The 16,860-nt window shown below is 37.9% G+C and overlaps 1 protein-coding gene across 10 annotated transcripts in view; it reads left to right on the top strand.

The window, feature by feature from the left end:
* The window catches only part of DGKG (diacylglycerol kinase gamma), a 298,101-nt gene that overhangs the window by 50,589 nt on the left and 230,652 nt on the right, over positions 1-16,860 (top strand). For 7 of the 10 annotated variants that reach the window (XM_056819855.1, XM_056819854.1, XM_056819858.1 and 4 more), the window contains 4 exons: positions 1,460-1,577; positions 6,097-6,185; positions 7,168-7,284; positions 10,952-11,026. In XM_056819855.1, coding sequence (XP_056675833.1) covers positions 1,460-1,577; positions 6,097-6,185; positions 7,168-7,284; positions 10,952-11,026 — 399 coding nt within the window. The remainder of the gene's footprint in view (positions 1-1,459; positions 1,578-6,096; positions 6,186-7,167; positions 7,285-10,951; positions 11,027-16,860) is intronic. The other 3 variants (XM_056819860.1, XM_056819853.1, XM_056819859.1) reach the window with 2 other exon arrangements.

A 16,860-nucleotide genomic window follows, 5' to 3' on the forward strand; every position in this document is an offset into this window, starting at 1 on the left:
TGGACAAATAGTACAAAGAAGAAACAGAAAATATCTTTAGACTGGAGCTAGGAGACTAGCTACCTCTAAGTAGACATCTTGGGGTCTTAGATGTGGAGGTGAAAGAGACCTCTGAGACATCTAATCCAATCCTTTCATTGTACAGAAGAGCAAATTGAGTTACAAAGAGGTTAAGTTCATAGGGATAGAACCATAGAACTAAGGCTGGAAGAGATTCCCAAGACCATCTATTGTAGGAGTTTCTAACCTGGATTAGTGGGACTTTTAAAATATTTGGATAACTTCATTTCAACATTACTTTTTTCAATAATTCTATATATTTTATAAGCATTATTCTGAGAAGGGAAGAAGACTTCACCAGACTGCCCAAGGCATCCATGACACAAAAGGTTAAGAACCCATGGTTTTTGGTACAAACCCATCATTTTTATAAATGAGGAAACTAAGACCCATAGAGGTAAAGGAAAGATGATTGGATCATAGCTCTAGAGCTGGATGGTGCCTTAGAAACCATTTAATTCGACCTCCACATTTTACAGATATAGAACCAGTTCCTCCAACTGATCTCTTATCGAGAGATGGTCTCAATGGCCTTCACCATGCTAGTCATCCTCTTCAGGAATTCCTCAACTATGGATTCTCCAGATTATCCAAATCTTTCCCAAAAAGGAGCACTCTAAAATGGAATACAAATGTCTAGTTGTATTCCCCTACATTTCCTCCATGAAGCCTTTTCCAATTACCCTTTCTCATCATTCTTTCCTTGGACCTTGAAGAGCACTTTGTTTCTATCTAATGTACTCATCATAAAGTTCTATTTTGAGTTGTGGTTACTTGTGTATGTGCTGTATCCCTCTACTCAGACTGTAATTTTCAAAATTCAGATGTGGTCTAATGAGAGGAAAGTACAGTGGATCAATCATCTCTCCTGTTCTAAATGTTATCCTTCTTTTGACATAATCTAATATTTATTCATGGTTGCTATGTTGTTCCATCTAATCTTATACCTGTTCCTTGAGTGTAAGTGAAAGAGACACTCTTAAAATTGGGTAACAAGTGATGATAAATCTCTTGTCCCCTAATAAAATCAGAAGTTTAGAACTAGGAGAGAACTAATGAGCCATATAATCTAGACCATTTATTTTAGAAGTAAGGTACTGAACACACTGAAGACCCATGAGGTTGTAAGCAGCAAGGCCAGGATTTGAACTGAGGTCCTCTGATTCCAAATGCAACATTCTTCCCATTGAACAAAAAGATCAATTAGTAGGATTCCCATCATCTCCATGAAAATGATTTCTCTCACCTATTGTTGCAATTTCAAAAATGGTAAGAGAATCTTATGAAGAGGAAGTGGGCAAAGAGGAAGGGAATAGACTGATCATGATGGAGACAGTTGCCCCTCATTCATCTGGACTTCTTTTACTTGAGTTTCACCAACATCTTTTTGTATCTGTAGGATGAGAGCAAAGATGGCATGCATTCCTGGAGAATAAAGCATTTCACAAGGCCAGCTTTCTGCCATTTATGCCGCTCGGTGCTGGTAGGAGTACGGAAACAAGCCCTATGCTGCTCATGTGAGTCTAGGCTCCCCTTCTGTCTCCCTAATCTAGGTCTTTGACTATTCCAGAGGGCATCTGGACATGGGCCAAATAGACTTTTACATAGACTCTGCTTTTACAATGTCAGGGAAGGTGATAAAGGTTATCTTGAAAGTTAATTGTTTGGGGACCATCATGCCAGCTTCTTATGGGGACTCCCCCACCAAAACACTACTGTAGTGCTTCTTGTGACGCTAAGGTATCCCCAGGTTCACTATGGCTATGCTTGAGGAATGTGGGCTCACTGATGTGGACTTGGAGGTTGACTATATTGATATTGTCTGAGGACCTGTCTAGTTAAACCCAGAAAACCTCATCACCAGAGTGACCATAGGGTGCTGAGTATTTTGGTCACAGAAACTGTTAACAGCTAACTGGAACCCAAACTGGAGTGCCCATGTTCTGTGTCAATGTGGATCATTCAAGTTCCAAAATATGTGGCAACTTTAAGTACCAAAAGCTGGACAAGGAATGTACAATGAAATGAGAGCATAATCAAAGCTTCTTCAGGACATGAGCAATTCCATTTTCGTCTTTGTATCTATAGTGCTTCACCTAGGCTGTCTTAGCATATAGTAGGCATTTAATATTAATTTGGGGGCTTTGAAATTTTTTTATTTAAGCATTTTCCATGGTTACATGATTCCTGTTCTTTCCCTCCTCTTTTCCCCTTCCCCCTCCCAGAGCCAATAAGCAATTCCATTGTGTTATACATGTATTATCGCTCATTACCTATTTCCATAGTATTCATTTTTGTAATAGGGTAATCGTTTAAAAACCAAAACTCCAATTTACCCATACAAACAAGTGATAAATCATATGTTTTCCTTCTATGTTTCTGCTCCCACAGTTCTTTCTCTGGATGTGGACAGCATTCTTTTCGTTAAGTCCCTCAGAACTGTCCTAGATCACTGCATTGCTATCAGTAGCAAAGTCAATTGCATATGATCATCCCACAATGTGTCAGTCTCTGTGTACAATGCTCTCCTGGTTCTGCTCATTTCATTCCACATCAGTTCATGGAGGACTTTCCAGCTCATGTGGAAATCAAGCAGTTTATCATTCCTTATTGCACAATAATATTCCATCCCTATCAGAACACAATTTGTTCAGCCATTCTCCAATTGAGGGATACCCCCTCATTTTCCAATTTTTTGCCACCACAAAGAGCATGGCTCTAAATATTTTTGTACAGACATTTTTCCTTATTATCTCTTTGGGGTACAAACCTAGTAGTGGTATTGCTGTATCAAAGGGCAGGAAGTCTTTTAAAGCCCTTTGGGCACAATTCTGAATTGCTTTCCAGAATGGTTGGATCAATTCGCAGCTCTACCAGCAGTGTATTAGTATCCTGATTTAGTAAGCAATTAGTTAATATTTCCTAGCTGCTTTATACCTGTGATTATAAGGAACTTCTGAATGAGAAAATTCCTTCCCTCAATGCAAATTGCTATCTGTTCTCCATTGTATGGTGCTGAGTCAACTTGGGTGACTGAGATTTGTCCAGGATCATATAGCAAGCATATGTTAAAGGCAGAAGGTGAACCCAGGTCTTCTTGACTCTAAGGCCAGTCATCTATTCACTACACCATGCTGGCTTCTCAAATAGTTGCACAGGTCTGTGGCTGAGGCCATCCCCATGCATGCATGCTCCATGGAGTATGCTGCAATCCAAACCCCTTCCCCTACTCCACTCTAGGGCCTTAGTTATTCATTCCATAGTCCTTATACATTCCTCCGTGTGGGGATCCTTGATTGGGTGTGGAAATGTCAGCAGATAATAAATGATGGAAAGACAGTTGAGAGTGTCAGCCTGGGGCCAGGCTTTGCATGAAACTGCTCCATCTGGCCCAGAGTTGTATTTATTTTTATACCCCCTCAATGATTACATATTTTCTTGGCACATAGCTACATTATTCAACATACATGTTCAAAGCAGGTAATTGGATAATTGAATAAGTCATACATTAACTTTTAATAAATCATTTGATTAACATTCTATGATTCTACATATTACATTGCTATTGATTCTGACAACACACACAAAGCACTTGCAAATGATAAATGATTTCTTGTCACAGGGAGGATAGCTAGAGGTCAGATCTCATTAACCTGTGAGGTGCTTGGACTTGTGGACAATCAAAGACAATCATTTGTTACATTTAATAAAATAGATAATCAATCAGGAGTTTTAGAAGACAATCAACAAACACTGCTGCCATATTTGTTTGTTTGTTTTTTTAATACGAGGCTAATTATTCTTCTAGTGTTTCATTGGGAGTTTCCAAGACAGATTTTAGTTGGCAAAACAAGTCATTGAGACATAGTGTACCAGCCTCTCCATAGGGTGATTAATATACTGGCTTATGAGAACTTGTTCTGTACATGGGAGTAAAGAATTCTGAGTGCAGCTTTTTTAGAAATTATATGCATAAGCAGAAGTTAACCCATGGTAGTCTTTAGGTTTGATTTTGTAAGTATGATCTTTTGTTGATATTCTGGGGGATAATGTGGAGCATTAGTATTAATCCTGCAAGTATTTTGCTCTCATATTGTTTTTCCTGAAGCTAGGGAGAGAAAAAAAATCATAGCAATTCCAATTAGTAAGGGATGTTAGTGAGAGAAGTCATACAAACGGGGGCTGAGTAGATGTTTCCATCCTTCCTAGGGGCCACTTTGCAACCCCTGGTTTCCATGCATGACCATGTTAAACAGCATGACTTTGACAGCCCCCAGCACCTCCTGACATCCAAGAGAGGGGGTTTCCCTTTCCATGGTCCTATCTTATCACCCTCATTTTACTTTATTCTTTGCCTTGTCTTCTAACTTCCATATAGGTCAAAATGGACTCACTTGCTACATTCTCCTCATGCTAGCTTAATGAGAGGGTTTGTGCCTATGATGATACAAAATAATGAACTCAGTTCCTTAGGAATGTGGAACATAAGCATTGAACATGCAGCATTGACCAAATAGGATAGAGGAACTTTTTGTCAGAGTGTATGGGATTTCTGATGGTGGAATTGCTTTCACCTTTGTGGAAAGCATAAATGTAAATAAGGAAGCATAGAACAATGTATAAAGCATTGGACTTGTACTTGGAAAGACCTGGATTCAATCCAGCCTCAGACACTTACAAGCTATGTGACCCTGGACAAATTATCTAACTATGTTTGCCTCAGTTTAGTAATCTGTAAAATGAACTGGGGAGTTAAATGTCAAACCACTCTAGTATCTTTGCCAAAAAAAATTTCAAATGAAGTCATGAAGTCAGATATGACTGAAAAGACTCAACAAAGGCAGGAAGTTTCTTCCAGTTTTAAATTTGTGATTCTATGACTATAATTAAGCCTTCCCTAAAAGTTAAATGTAAAAAACACCCTTTCTGATCTGAAGGCATTCAGTGGTCTAATAAATCATCCTCATCCTGGCTCTACCAGTATCTCACAAGTGTGGTCTCCAGTGTCCATGAGCAACCTCAGCCCACAGAAGTTGAGTACCACATGATATGAGTACCACAGATTCTGTATGGAGCCTTTATAAAAATAAATCTATTTGCCAGAAGCTTAATTTCATTTAGACCCAGTCTAAATTCTTTGAGGTCTTGTGGCCTTTTCTGGAGTATTTGTTTTTGGGGAGTTATGGGATGGAGTTCAAGGGGCTTAAACCTATAATTTTCTCAGTATGAGGAACCTCCATTGTGGAGACCCCCATTACCAGTACATAGCAACTTCTGTTTTAAGATTCAAGGGTTTCAGAATGTCACCTGGGGCAATGGGACTTGCCTAGGGTCCAGTGGGACTTAGGATCATAGAAACATGATATCAGAGCTGGAAGGGATGTCCAAGGCCATCTAGTCCAGCCTACTCGTTAGACAGATGAAAGAAATGAAGTCCAGAGAAGTTATGAGGTCATAAATTTAGAATCAAATGTGACTTTCAGGGATGTCTACCTCAGTTACCTCATTTTGCAGATGAAGAACCCAATGACTAGGAATTTTAATGACTTAATCAGTCATACAACTATAGTAAGGGTAAGAAGTATGTTTTGAACTCAGTTCCTCTTGTCCCACACACTCTGATTCTAGGGACAGTGGTGTTTGTACTGTTCCTAATGCTGATGCTAGATTTTTCTATTTCTGGGTCACATGGTTAGAGGAGCCAGAGATGAAACTACAGAAATGTTCCTCCTTATCACTCTGGAGCCATCTTTTCTATAGCTTCCCCTGATCCCCAGTTTCTCACCTGGGCATCATGGGAAAGAGCTGAACCTTGGGATGTGCAAGTTCAGTAAGTCTTCTTTGTCAAAAATCAATGACTTCTTTAGTTATCAAACAAATGATGTCAAATATTTTCCTTCCCGTGGCTTTGGACATAACCAATTTCTATGACCAATTCCTATGACTATAGAGGCATTAGGCATTAAAAGATGGTTCTCTATTGTGCCCCCATTATACAGGTAACTCACAATAGTCTCCCCTCTTTCCTCTTTTCAGTTTGTAAATATACAGTCCATGAATCATGTGTATTCAAACAGGTCCCTCCATGCATCAGTACCTACACGAAATCCAAGAGAGATGATAGGGTAAGTGAAGCCTCCCCTGGCTTCTGATGCTGCTTTGCCCTCCTATGTCTGAGATCCTTTCCCAGCTCTTGGTCTATGGTCCCATGATCCAAAGTGCCAGGCAATGCAGTCATCTCCATAAAATCCCAGGTCAGAAAATAAATAGTCATTCAATATCTCTACTGCCTCTTCCTTTAAGCCATGTCATGGCACAGTCCATAAAATGCTAGGCTTGTAGTCAAGGAGACCTGAGTTCAGATCCTAACTCAGGCTCTTGCTAGGTGTATGACCCTGGGAAAGTTATGTAACTGTGATCTGCCTCAGTTTTCTCATCTATAAAATGGGAATAATAATAGTACAGTGATGGCAAATCTTTTAGAGACCATGTGCCTTTCCCCACCCCACCCCCCACGCCCTACCTCACACAGGGGAGGGAAAAAGCACTCCCATTGGGCTGCTGGGTGGATGGATGTGTGAAGTGAAAAAAAAATGTCCTCGGCAGAGGTGAAGAAGGGAGGGGAGCAGCCCAAGTATTCTACTCCCCTCCAGCTCTGCCACCTGTGAGCCACTCACCTTATTCCAGCTCTGCCACCTGTGAGCCACTCACCTTAATAGTCATCTTGGGACCCTTTTTTCAAGGAGATGCAAGTGACTAAAGACCCTAAGCACTGTATTTCTCCTAAGCCCTGGAGGAAAAGGTCTGGAGGGCAGAGTTTTCCAGTATAGTGGAAGTTTTTAAAAACTGCCTTGAGAGAAACAAAGGAAAAGAGTTGGAGGTTGAGTATGGCAGCAAACAGTCCCAAGCTTTGCTAGAAGGACTATTGGCTCCATATCTATATCCATCAGCCCTCAGCTGATTAAAAGTGAGATGTTGACTGACCTGAAAAATACTTTCCAATGCCAAGATTCTATGGTTCAGTTTACTATGAAGCAACCCAACTCCTTGCCCTTCCCCTCCTTCCTAGGATTTGGTTCTCAAATGCAATTACTTGTCCTTCTGCAGGTTATGTATCACGTGTGGATGGAAGACAACAGACTTGTGAATTGTGACTTTTGCAAGAAAGCCATCAAGTGCTACCAGCCAGGGTCTGCCGTCCACTGTGTGTGGTGCCATGCCACGGTGGGTTGTTGCCCAGATTGGAAGTAGGAACTTACAGCTTGGGGATTTTTATAAAGGGGAAGAAGTAGGGGCCAAACTAGTCTCCTCTTGCTAGACTGAACTCAATGAATAACTTTTTAATGTAAACTGGGAAGGTCTAGAGTGAGGTGCCATTGGGCTTTTTCATATTTTCATCAATGGCTTGGATATTGGGATAAATGACATACTTGTGAAATATTCACATGATAGAAATATAGGAGGGATGATTCTGTCACTGGATGATAGTCAGGATCCAAGAGGATCTTTGCAGGCTAGAGCACTGAACTAATCTAAGAAGATGAAGTCCAGTAGAGATAAATATAAAATCTTAGTCTTCGATTTTTAATCAGTTTCATGACTTTATGATGGAGGAAGCATCATCAAAAAAGACTATATTTAAAATATCTCAGAGACAGGGCAGATTGAAAGGCAGGCCTGAAGATGGGAGGACCTGGGTTCAAATCTGGCCTCAGACCCTTCCCAGCTATTTGACTCTGGATTAGTCACATAACCCCCATGGCCTAGTTTTTAGCCTTAGAACCAATATGTGGTATTGGAAAGATTGGTAAATAAAAGACATTTAAAAATCTGGGAGTTTTAGTGGACTCCAAGCTCAATGTGGCTCAGCATTGTGATAATGATGGCCAAACTAGCCAGATGTGATAACTGAAAAAGCTAATTCCATCTTAGAATATAGTAAGGGAAACATCCTCCATGCATAAGAAAGTGATGCTGATGATGAGAAAGTCCACATATAAAGTTTCTATTCAGTGTTGGGCATCAGAGCTCAGCAAAGCCACTGAAAAGGTGAGAGTGACAGCACAGGGGATGGCGAGCTTGAGGTCATATCATGTAGGATGAGTTGGAGGAAGACAGAACACTTAGTCTGGAGAAGATCCAACACAGGGGAGAGCACAAGAGCCATATTCTGGCACTGAAAGGGCTATTGGGTAAAGGAGCTATTAGACTTGTTCCGTCTGCTCTCAGCGGACAAAATCAGGAACAAGGGGTAGACATTATAGAGAGGCAAATTTAGGTTTGATGTCAAGAAAACTTTCCAACAAAACCATCCAGTAGTGGGATGAACTGCCTCAAGACATAATGAGTTTCCCCTCCCTGAGGGTTTGGGAACAAAAGCCAAAAAATCACTTCTATTGGGGATTCCTTTGGATTATGGTTGGAGGACATGGCCCCTGAGGTCCTTTAAGATCCTAGACTTCTGAGACTCTGGAGAACCAGGGGAATGGTGCTCAGGGGGGTCCAGGAAAAGACTCCGAGGGGGCTTTATCCTGCTGCTTCCTACAATCGAACATTTTGTCCATGGGAGCAGTCTAGTCACCATATCTCAGGGTTGGTTCAGAGCAGTTTGTACAAGTTAGAAATGGGAGCAGCTAAGTGGCTAAGTAGATGGAGACCCAAGCCTACAGATGGGGGGTCCTGGGTTAAAATCTGCCCTCTAACACTTCCTAGCTGTGTGACCCTGGGCAAGTCACTTAACTCCAATTGCCTAACTCTTCCTGCTCTTCTGCCTTGGAACCAATACAAAGTACTCATTCCAAAATGGAAGGTAAGGGTTAAAAAAGAAAAGAAAAAGTTAGATATTTTCCTGATATCCTGATCCTGATGCTTGATATCCTGATAAGACTGGAGATAAAACAAAAATGCCCAGAGTGATACTACTAATTACCACAGTGCTAATAATGCTAGTTACAGAAGTAAGATGATATTATGGTCTACCCAGAGAAGCCAAGAGTGTTAACTAAAGATTAATCAAAACAACAACTTCAGTAAAGCTGTAGGATATAAAATAAATAAATATAAATCAACATTTCTTTTTTTTAGACCCTTTTCTTCTGCCTTGGAATAAATACTTTGTATTGGTTCCAAGGCAGAAGAGTGGTAAGAGCTAGGCAATGGGGATTAAGTGACTTGCCCAGGGTCACATAGCTGGGAAGTGTCTGAGGTCATATTTGAACCCAGGACCTTCCATCTCTAGGCCTGGCTCTCAATCCACTGAGCTACCCAGCTGCCCCCAAATCAACATTTCTATATAACCAACAGAACCCATCAAGAAGAACTAAAAAGAAAACTTTCATCTAAAATATCTACAGAAGATACAAGATATTTACAACTCTTATCTTTCAAGATTCAATGAGCATCTATATGAATCTAATTGTAAAACAATCTTTACAAAACTACAGACAGACCTAAAAAATTGGAATCATATCCATTGGTCATAAATAGGTCATGCCAATATATAAAAATAACAATTATTAACCAAATTAATTTGATTATTCAGAATTATACCAATCAAACTAATGAAAGACTATTTCTAGAAACAGGAAAATACAAATAAAATTTGTAGGAACAAAAAGTCAAGAATGTCAAGGGTAATAATGAAAAAAGTAGAAAATAGGTTGTATCAGTACTTGATCTCTCAAACTGTACTACATACAAAGCAGCACTTATTCAAAATTATTAGAGAGACTGGGGGAAGGGAGAGGGGGGAGAGAGAGAAGAGAGGGACCCATCAAACTAACGTAGATAACAAAAAAGGAAAATAACCAATATTGGAGAGGCTCTAAGAACACAGGCACCAGTTAGTGCACCATCATTGGTGCTGTAAATTGATCCAGACATACAGAGGGCAATTTGAAACTTTGCCCAGCAAGTGCCCAAACCAAGGTGCATGTCCACTACTAGGCATACACACACACACACACACACACACACACACACACACACACACACACACACACAGAAATCAATGAAAGAGGAAAAGGATCTAAATGGAGAAAATATTTATAGCAGCTCTTTCCACAGTAGTCAAGAATTCAAAAGTAAAAGGAACTCTTCTAATTGGAGAATGGCTAAAAACAAATTCATATCTGAATGCAATTGGAATATGATTGTCCCATAAGAAATGACTAAATGGGCAATTTAAGAAGAAACTGGAAAGACCTCTATGAACTAATTCAGAATGAAATGAGGAGAACTAGAATAATGTATGAGTGACAACATTATAGAGCAAAAGCAAAGAGGAAGCAAGAACACTTAGCTTGGAGAAGATATAACTCAGGGGAGAGCATCAGTGCTGTATTCTGGGACTTCAAGACTTTAAAACTCTGATTAATGCAGTGATAAACCAGTAGTCCAAAAGAATGAAAATATGACAGGTCACTCATCTCTTGACAGAGAGACAGAGGTAATAACCATGAAATGGAGAAAGAGATTGACATTTTTGGACCTTGCTTATGTGGAAATTTGTGTTGATGCAGTATGTATTTAGATTTTGAGAGGCTTTTAAGGTTGCTCTGTGAGGGTCAGGGATTATAGAAAGAGGACCAGATTAGTTTTGGTTTTGTTTAAATAGACATCTATATTTTTTATTTAAATTTATTTATTTGGAATATTTTCCATAGTTCCAGGATTCATGTTCTCTCCCTCCCCTCTTCCCTCACCCCCTCCTGGAGAATATATATATATATATGTATATATATATATATATGTATGTATCATTGTTCAAAACCTATTTCCATGTTATTCATATTTGTAGCAGAGTGATCTTTTAACATCAAAACCCTAATCATATCCCCATCAAACCATGTGATTGATCGTATGTTTTTCTTCTTCATTTCTGCTCCCACAGTTCTTTCTCTGGATGTTGAGAACATTCTTTCTCCTATGTCCTCCTGGATTGTCCTGGGTCATTGCACTGCTGCTGGTAGAAAAATCAATTACATTCAATTGTGTCATAATGTGTCAGTCTCTGTGTAAAATGTTCTGGTTCTGTTCCTTTTGCTCGGCATCAGTTCCTGGAGGTCATTCCAGTTCACATGGAATCCCTATAGTTCATTATTCCTTTCAGCACATTACTATTCCATCCCTATCAAACACCACAATTTGTTCAGCCATTCCCCAATCAAAGGGCATCCCCTCATTTTCCAATTTTTTGCCACCACAAAGAGTGCGGCTATAAATATTCTTGTACAAGTCTTTTTCCTTATTATCTCTTTGGGGTACAAACCCAGCAGTGGCATGGCTGGATCAAAGGGCAAGCATTCTTTTAAAGCCCCTTGGGCATAATTCTAAATTGCCCTCCAAAATGGCTGGATCAATTCACAACTCCACCAACTATGTATTAACGTCCAGATTTTGCCACATCCCCTCCAACATTTATTATTTTCCTTTGCTGTGATATTGACCAATTGCTAGATGTGAGGTAGTACCTCAAAGTTGTTTTTATTTGCATTTCTCTAATCAGGAGGGATTTAGAACACTTTTTCACGTGCTTATTGATAGTTTTGATTTCTTCATGTGAAAACTGCCTATTCATATCCCTTGATTTGTTGATTGGAGAATGGCTTGATTTTTTTTTTAATTTGACTTAGTTCCTTATCTATTTGGGAAATTAAATCTTTGTCAGAAAGTTTTGTTATAAAATCTTGTTTCCCAATTTGTTGCTTTCCTTCTAATTTTGGTTGAATTGATTCTGTTTGTACAAAACCTTCTTAATTTGTTATAATCAAAATCATTCATTTTATATTTTGTAATATTCTCTATCTCTTGCTTGGTCTTAAATTCCTTCCTTTCCCACAGATCTGACAGGTATACCATTCTATGTCCACCCAATTTATTTATGATTTCACTCTTTATATTTAAGTCATTTACCCATTCTGAATTTATCTTGTGTAGGGTATGAGATGTTGATCTAAACATAATCTCTCCCACACTGTTTTCCAATCTTCCCTACAGTTTTTGTCAAATAGTGGGTTCTTGTCCCCAAATCTGGTGTCTTTGGGTTTATCTTACACTATCTTGCTGAGGTTATTTACCCCACATCTATTCCATTGATCTACCCTTCTGTGTCTTAACCAGTACCATATTGTTTTGATGATCATTGCTTTATAGTACATTTTAAGATCTGATACTGTTAAACCACCTTCCTTTACATTTTTTTATTAATTCCCTTGATATTATTGATCTCTTGTTCTTCCAGATGAACTTTGTTATAATTTTTTCTAATTCTATCAAAATGTTTCTTGGTAGTTATAAAGGCATGGCACTGAATGTGTAGATTAACTTACTTGGGATTGTAATTTTTATTATATTAGTTCATCCTACCCATGAGCGATTAATATTCTTCCAGATATTTAGATCTAGTTTTAATTGTGTGAAGTGTTTTGTAATTGTGTTCATAGAATTCCCATTTGTCTTAGCAGATAGATTCCTAAATATTTTATATTGTCTATGGTGATTTTAATTAGAGTTTCTCTAACTCTTGTTGCTGCATTTTGTTGGAGATATATAGAGATGCTGATGATTTATGTGAGTTTATCTTGTACCCTACAACTTTGCTAAAGTTGTAGATTATTTCCACTAGCCTTTTAGTTAATTTTCTGAGATTCTTTAAGTAGACCATCATATCATCTGCAAAGAGTGATAGTTTAGTCTTCTCATTGCCTACTTTAATCCCTTTAATTTCTTTTTCTTCTCTAATTGCTACTGCTAGTGTTTCTAGTACAATGTCAAATAATAGAGGTGATAATGGAAATCCTTGCTTCACTCCAGATCTTACTGGGAAGGCTTCTAACTTATCCCCATTGCAAATGATGTTTGCTGATGGTTTAAAATATATATTGTTTATTATTTTTAGGAAAGGCCCTTCTATTCCTAGACTTTCTAGTGTTTTCAATAGGAATGGGTGTTGTATTTTGTCAAAGGCTTTTTCTGTGTCTACTAAGAGAATCATGGGATTTTTGTTGGTTTGATTATTAATATGATCAATTGTGTGGATGGTTTTCCTAATGTTAAATCAGTCTTTCATTCCTGGTCTAAATCCCACCTGGTCATAATGAAGAATCCCTGTGATAACTTGCTGGAGTCTTTTTGCTAGTTTTTTATTTAAGATTTTTGCACTTCTTTTCACTAAGGTGTTTTTTTTTTCTTTTTGAAAAGAAGAAAAATGTTGCTTTAAAAAACATAAGTAAATCGTTTTATATATAAGGAAACTGTTCCTCTCCTCACTTCTTTCCAGTATGAAGCAGATAGTTTTCAAAGGAGAAAATATAAATCTCTAGAACCATCAGAAAGAATGCTACAAATCGCTAAAAATAAAAGTATTGCAAATAAGCATTAAGCATCGCCTCATACCCATCAGATTGACAAAGATGACAAAACTCAAAAATGGTCAATGCTGGAGATTAGCTAAGGAAGTCAATCTCACTAGTCTTCTTGTTGTTGATGTGGATCAGTTTCAGTGTTCTGAAACACAATTGGGCACTCTACTGGAAAAGCCAAGAAACTATACCTATACTTTGACACAATAATATTGCTGTTTGATAGGTCCCCCAGGGAGACGGGGGGAAAAGGAGAATCCTACATACAAAAAATATTTGTAACATCAAGAATGTGTGTGTGTGTTATAGAGAACTGGATATAAATTTGTTTTATTTTTAATGGGTTAAAATAGCTTTTAAAACATGTTGCAAGAATGTAGTGAAATACATTAGTGCCAAAAGAAACAAAGATGAAAAATGTATGGCAACATCATAGTCATTTATTAACTGATACAAAGTTAATAGAGAATGATTTGTGCAATGCCCTCAATAATGTAAAGAGAAGCATAGAAAAGCAATAGAACTCTGGACAACAAAGACAGGGACTAATTGGGACCTGGTTGAGTCATTGGGAAAAATGGCTTTTCTCAGCATAGAGGTGGCTGATGATAAATACATAATGAGACATGATTAGTCTAACATGGCTGTGTTGGTTCATTTTGCTTAGTTGTATCGCTTTGTTGCTAGGGTGGGACCTGATGGAGGGGAAAGTCATTGGGAAATTGAGCAATGTAAAAAATAGAGAATACCATTAAAAAGAGCCAGCAATAACAAGAAAAGAATACCTAATCAACATCAGCCTCTTTGGGAAGTCATTGAGAAAGGGGCTAAGAGAAAGAAAGAAGGTAGGGTAATATGAGAAAAGGAAAATTAAAATTTTAGGAGGGACTGAATTGAAGGAGTAAAAGATAGAGATGGAGGGAAATGCATAGTAATCATGACTGTGAATGTGAGTGGAATGAACTCACCCATAAATCCAAAGCAAATAATAGAAAAGATTAGGAGCCAAAATCCAATAATAAGTTGTTTACAAGAAATATGCTGGCATACAGAAAGAAACACAGTTAAAATAAAGAGCTGGAACTGAATCTATTATGCTTCAGCTGAAATAAAAAAGGCAGAGGTAGTAATCATGATCTCAGACAAAGCAAAAGCAAAAATAGACTTAATTAAAGAGATAATCAGGAAAACTATATTTTGCTTTTTTAAAAAAAAAAGTAGCAGCTTTGTGGTGGCCAAAAACTGGAAAACGAGGGGATGCCCATCAATTGGGGAATGGCTGAGCAAATTGTGGTATATGTTGGTGATGGAATATTATTGTGCTAAAAGGAATAATAAAGTGGAGGAGTTCCATGGAGACTGGAACAACCTCCAGGAAGTGATGCAGAGCGAGAGGAGCAGAACCAGGAAAACATTGTACAGAGATGGATACACTGTGGTATAATTGAACATAATGGACTTCTCCATTAGTGGCAATGCAGTGATCCTGAACAACCTGGAAGAATCTATGAGAAAAAAACACTATCCATAAGCAGAGGACAAACTGTGGGAGTGGAAACACCGAGGAAAAGCAACTGCCTGACTAAAGCGGTTGAGGGGACATGGCAGAGGAGAGACTCTAAACAAACACTCTAATGCAAATATTAACATGGCAATGGGTTCGAATCAAGAACACACGTGATACCCAGTGGAATCACGCGTCGGCTACGGGGGGTGGGGGGGAGGAAAAGAAAATGATCTTTGTCTTTAATGAATAATGCTTGGAAATGATCAAATAAAATACTATAAAATTAAAAAATAATAATAATAATAAAAATTTAAAAAAAATAAAAAATAAATAAAAAAGTAGCAGACAATGGAGCAATATCAGCACTATACTTACACCCACCAAGCAGCATAGCATCCAATTTTTTAAAAAATTTCTTCCAATTAAGTATAAGAACAATTAAAACATTTTTTGAATTTTGAGTTCCAAATTCTCTCCCTCGTTCTCTCCCTCCCTGCCCCACATTGAGAAGACCAGCAATCTCTTATAGGTTTTACATGTGCTGCCATGTAACATATTTCCATTAATCGCATTGTGAAAGATAACACAGACCAAAAAACCAACAAGAAAAAAAAGTTTTAAAAAGTATGCTTTGATCTGCATTTAGACTCCATCAATATTTTCTCTCAAGGTGGATAGCATTATTACAAGTCCTTCAAAATTGTCTTACATCATTGTATTGCTGAGAATGGCCATCATTCATCACAGATCTTCATATAGTATTGCTGTTACTGTGTACAGTGTTCTAGTTCTGATATTTCATTTTGCATCACTTTCCAGGTTATTCTGAAAGAATTTGCTTATTTTTTTGCTTATTGCTTATTATTTCTTATAGCACAATAGTATTCCATCATAATTATACAGCACAACTTGTTCACCCACTCCCCAATTGATGGGCAGCTCCCTCTATTTCCACCACAAAATAAACTGCTATGAATACTTTTATACATATAAAGGCTTTTTTTATCTCTTTGAATGACAAACCTGGTAGTAATATTGCTACCAGGTTAAAGAATATGCATACTTTTAGAGTCCTTTGGGCATAGCTCCAAATGGTTTTCCAAAATGTTTGAATCAGTTCATAACTCAACCAACAATGCATTAATGTCTCAATTTTTCCTACAGCATCCTCCAGCATTTGTTGTTTTCTTTCCTGCCATATTAACCTACTTGATATGTATGAACCTCTGATTTCTTCAAATTTGCATTTCTCTAATTTAGAGAAATTTCCCCTATGACTACAGATAGCTTGGGTTTTTTCATCTGAAAATTGACTGTTCATATCCTTGGACCATTTATCAACTGAGAAATGATGAGTTCTTATTTTAACACTGCTCTATATATTTGAGGAATGGAGCTTTTAATAGTGAAACTTGCTGTAAAAATTATTTTCTGTTTCCTGCTTCTAATCTTGGCTGCATTGGTTTTGTTTGTGTAAACAATTTTTTTTTAATTTAATGTAATCAAAGTTTTCTATTTTATATCCTGTCTATCTCTTCTCTATCTCTTTTCTGGTCATAAATTCTTCCCTCATCCATAGATTGACTGGCAAGCTATTCTTGCTCCCCTAACTTGATTATAGTATTGCCCTTTATGTCTAAATCATGCACCCATTTTGTTCATATCTTGGTATATATAGTATGAGATGTTAATCTCTGTCTAGTTCCTGACAAACTGCTTTCTAGTTTTCTCAACAGTTTTTGACTTGTTTTTCATTTTTTCTCCCTCTTTCTTATTTCACCCTTCACAAAAGTATTTTGTTTCTGACCATCACCTCCCCCAATCTTCACTCTCATTTATTTTTCACATGCCTTATCCCCCTCCCCTCCTACTTCCCTGTAGGTCAAGTTAGATTTTTATACCCAACTGAGTATGTATGTTATTCCCTCTTTG

Source organism: Monodelphis domestica, chromosome 2 (assembly GCF_027887165.1).
Source record: "Monodelphis domestica isolate mMonDom1 chromosome 2, mMonDom1.pri, whole genome shotgun sequence".
NCBI lineage: Eukaryota > Metazoa > Chordata > Mammalia > Didelphimorphia > Didelphidae > Monodelphis > Monodelphis domestica.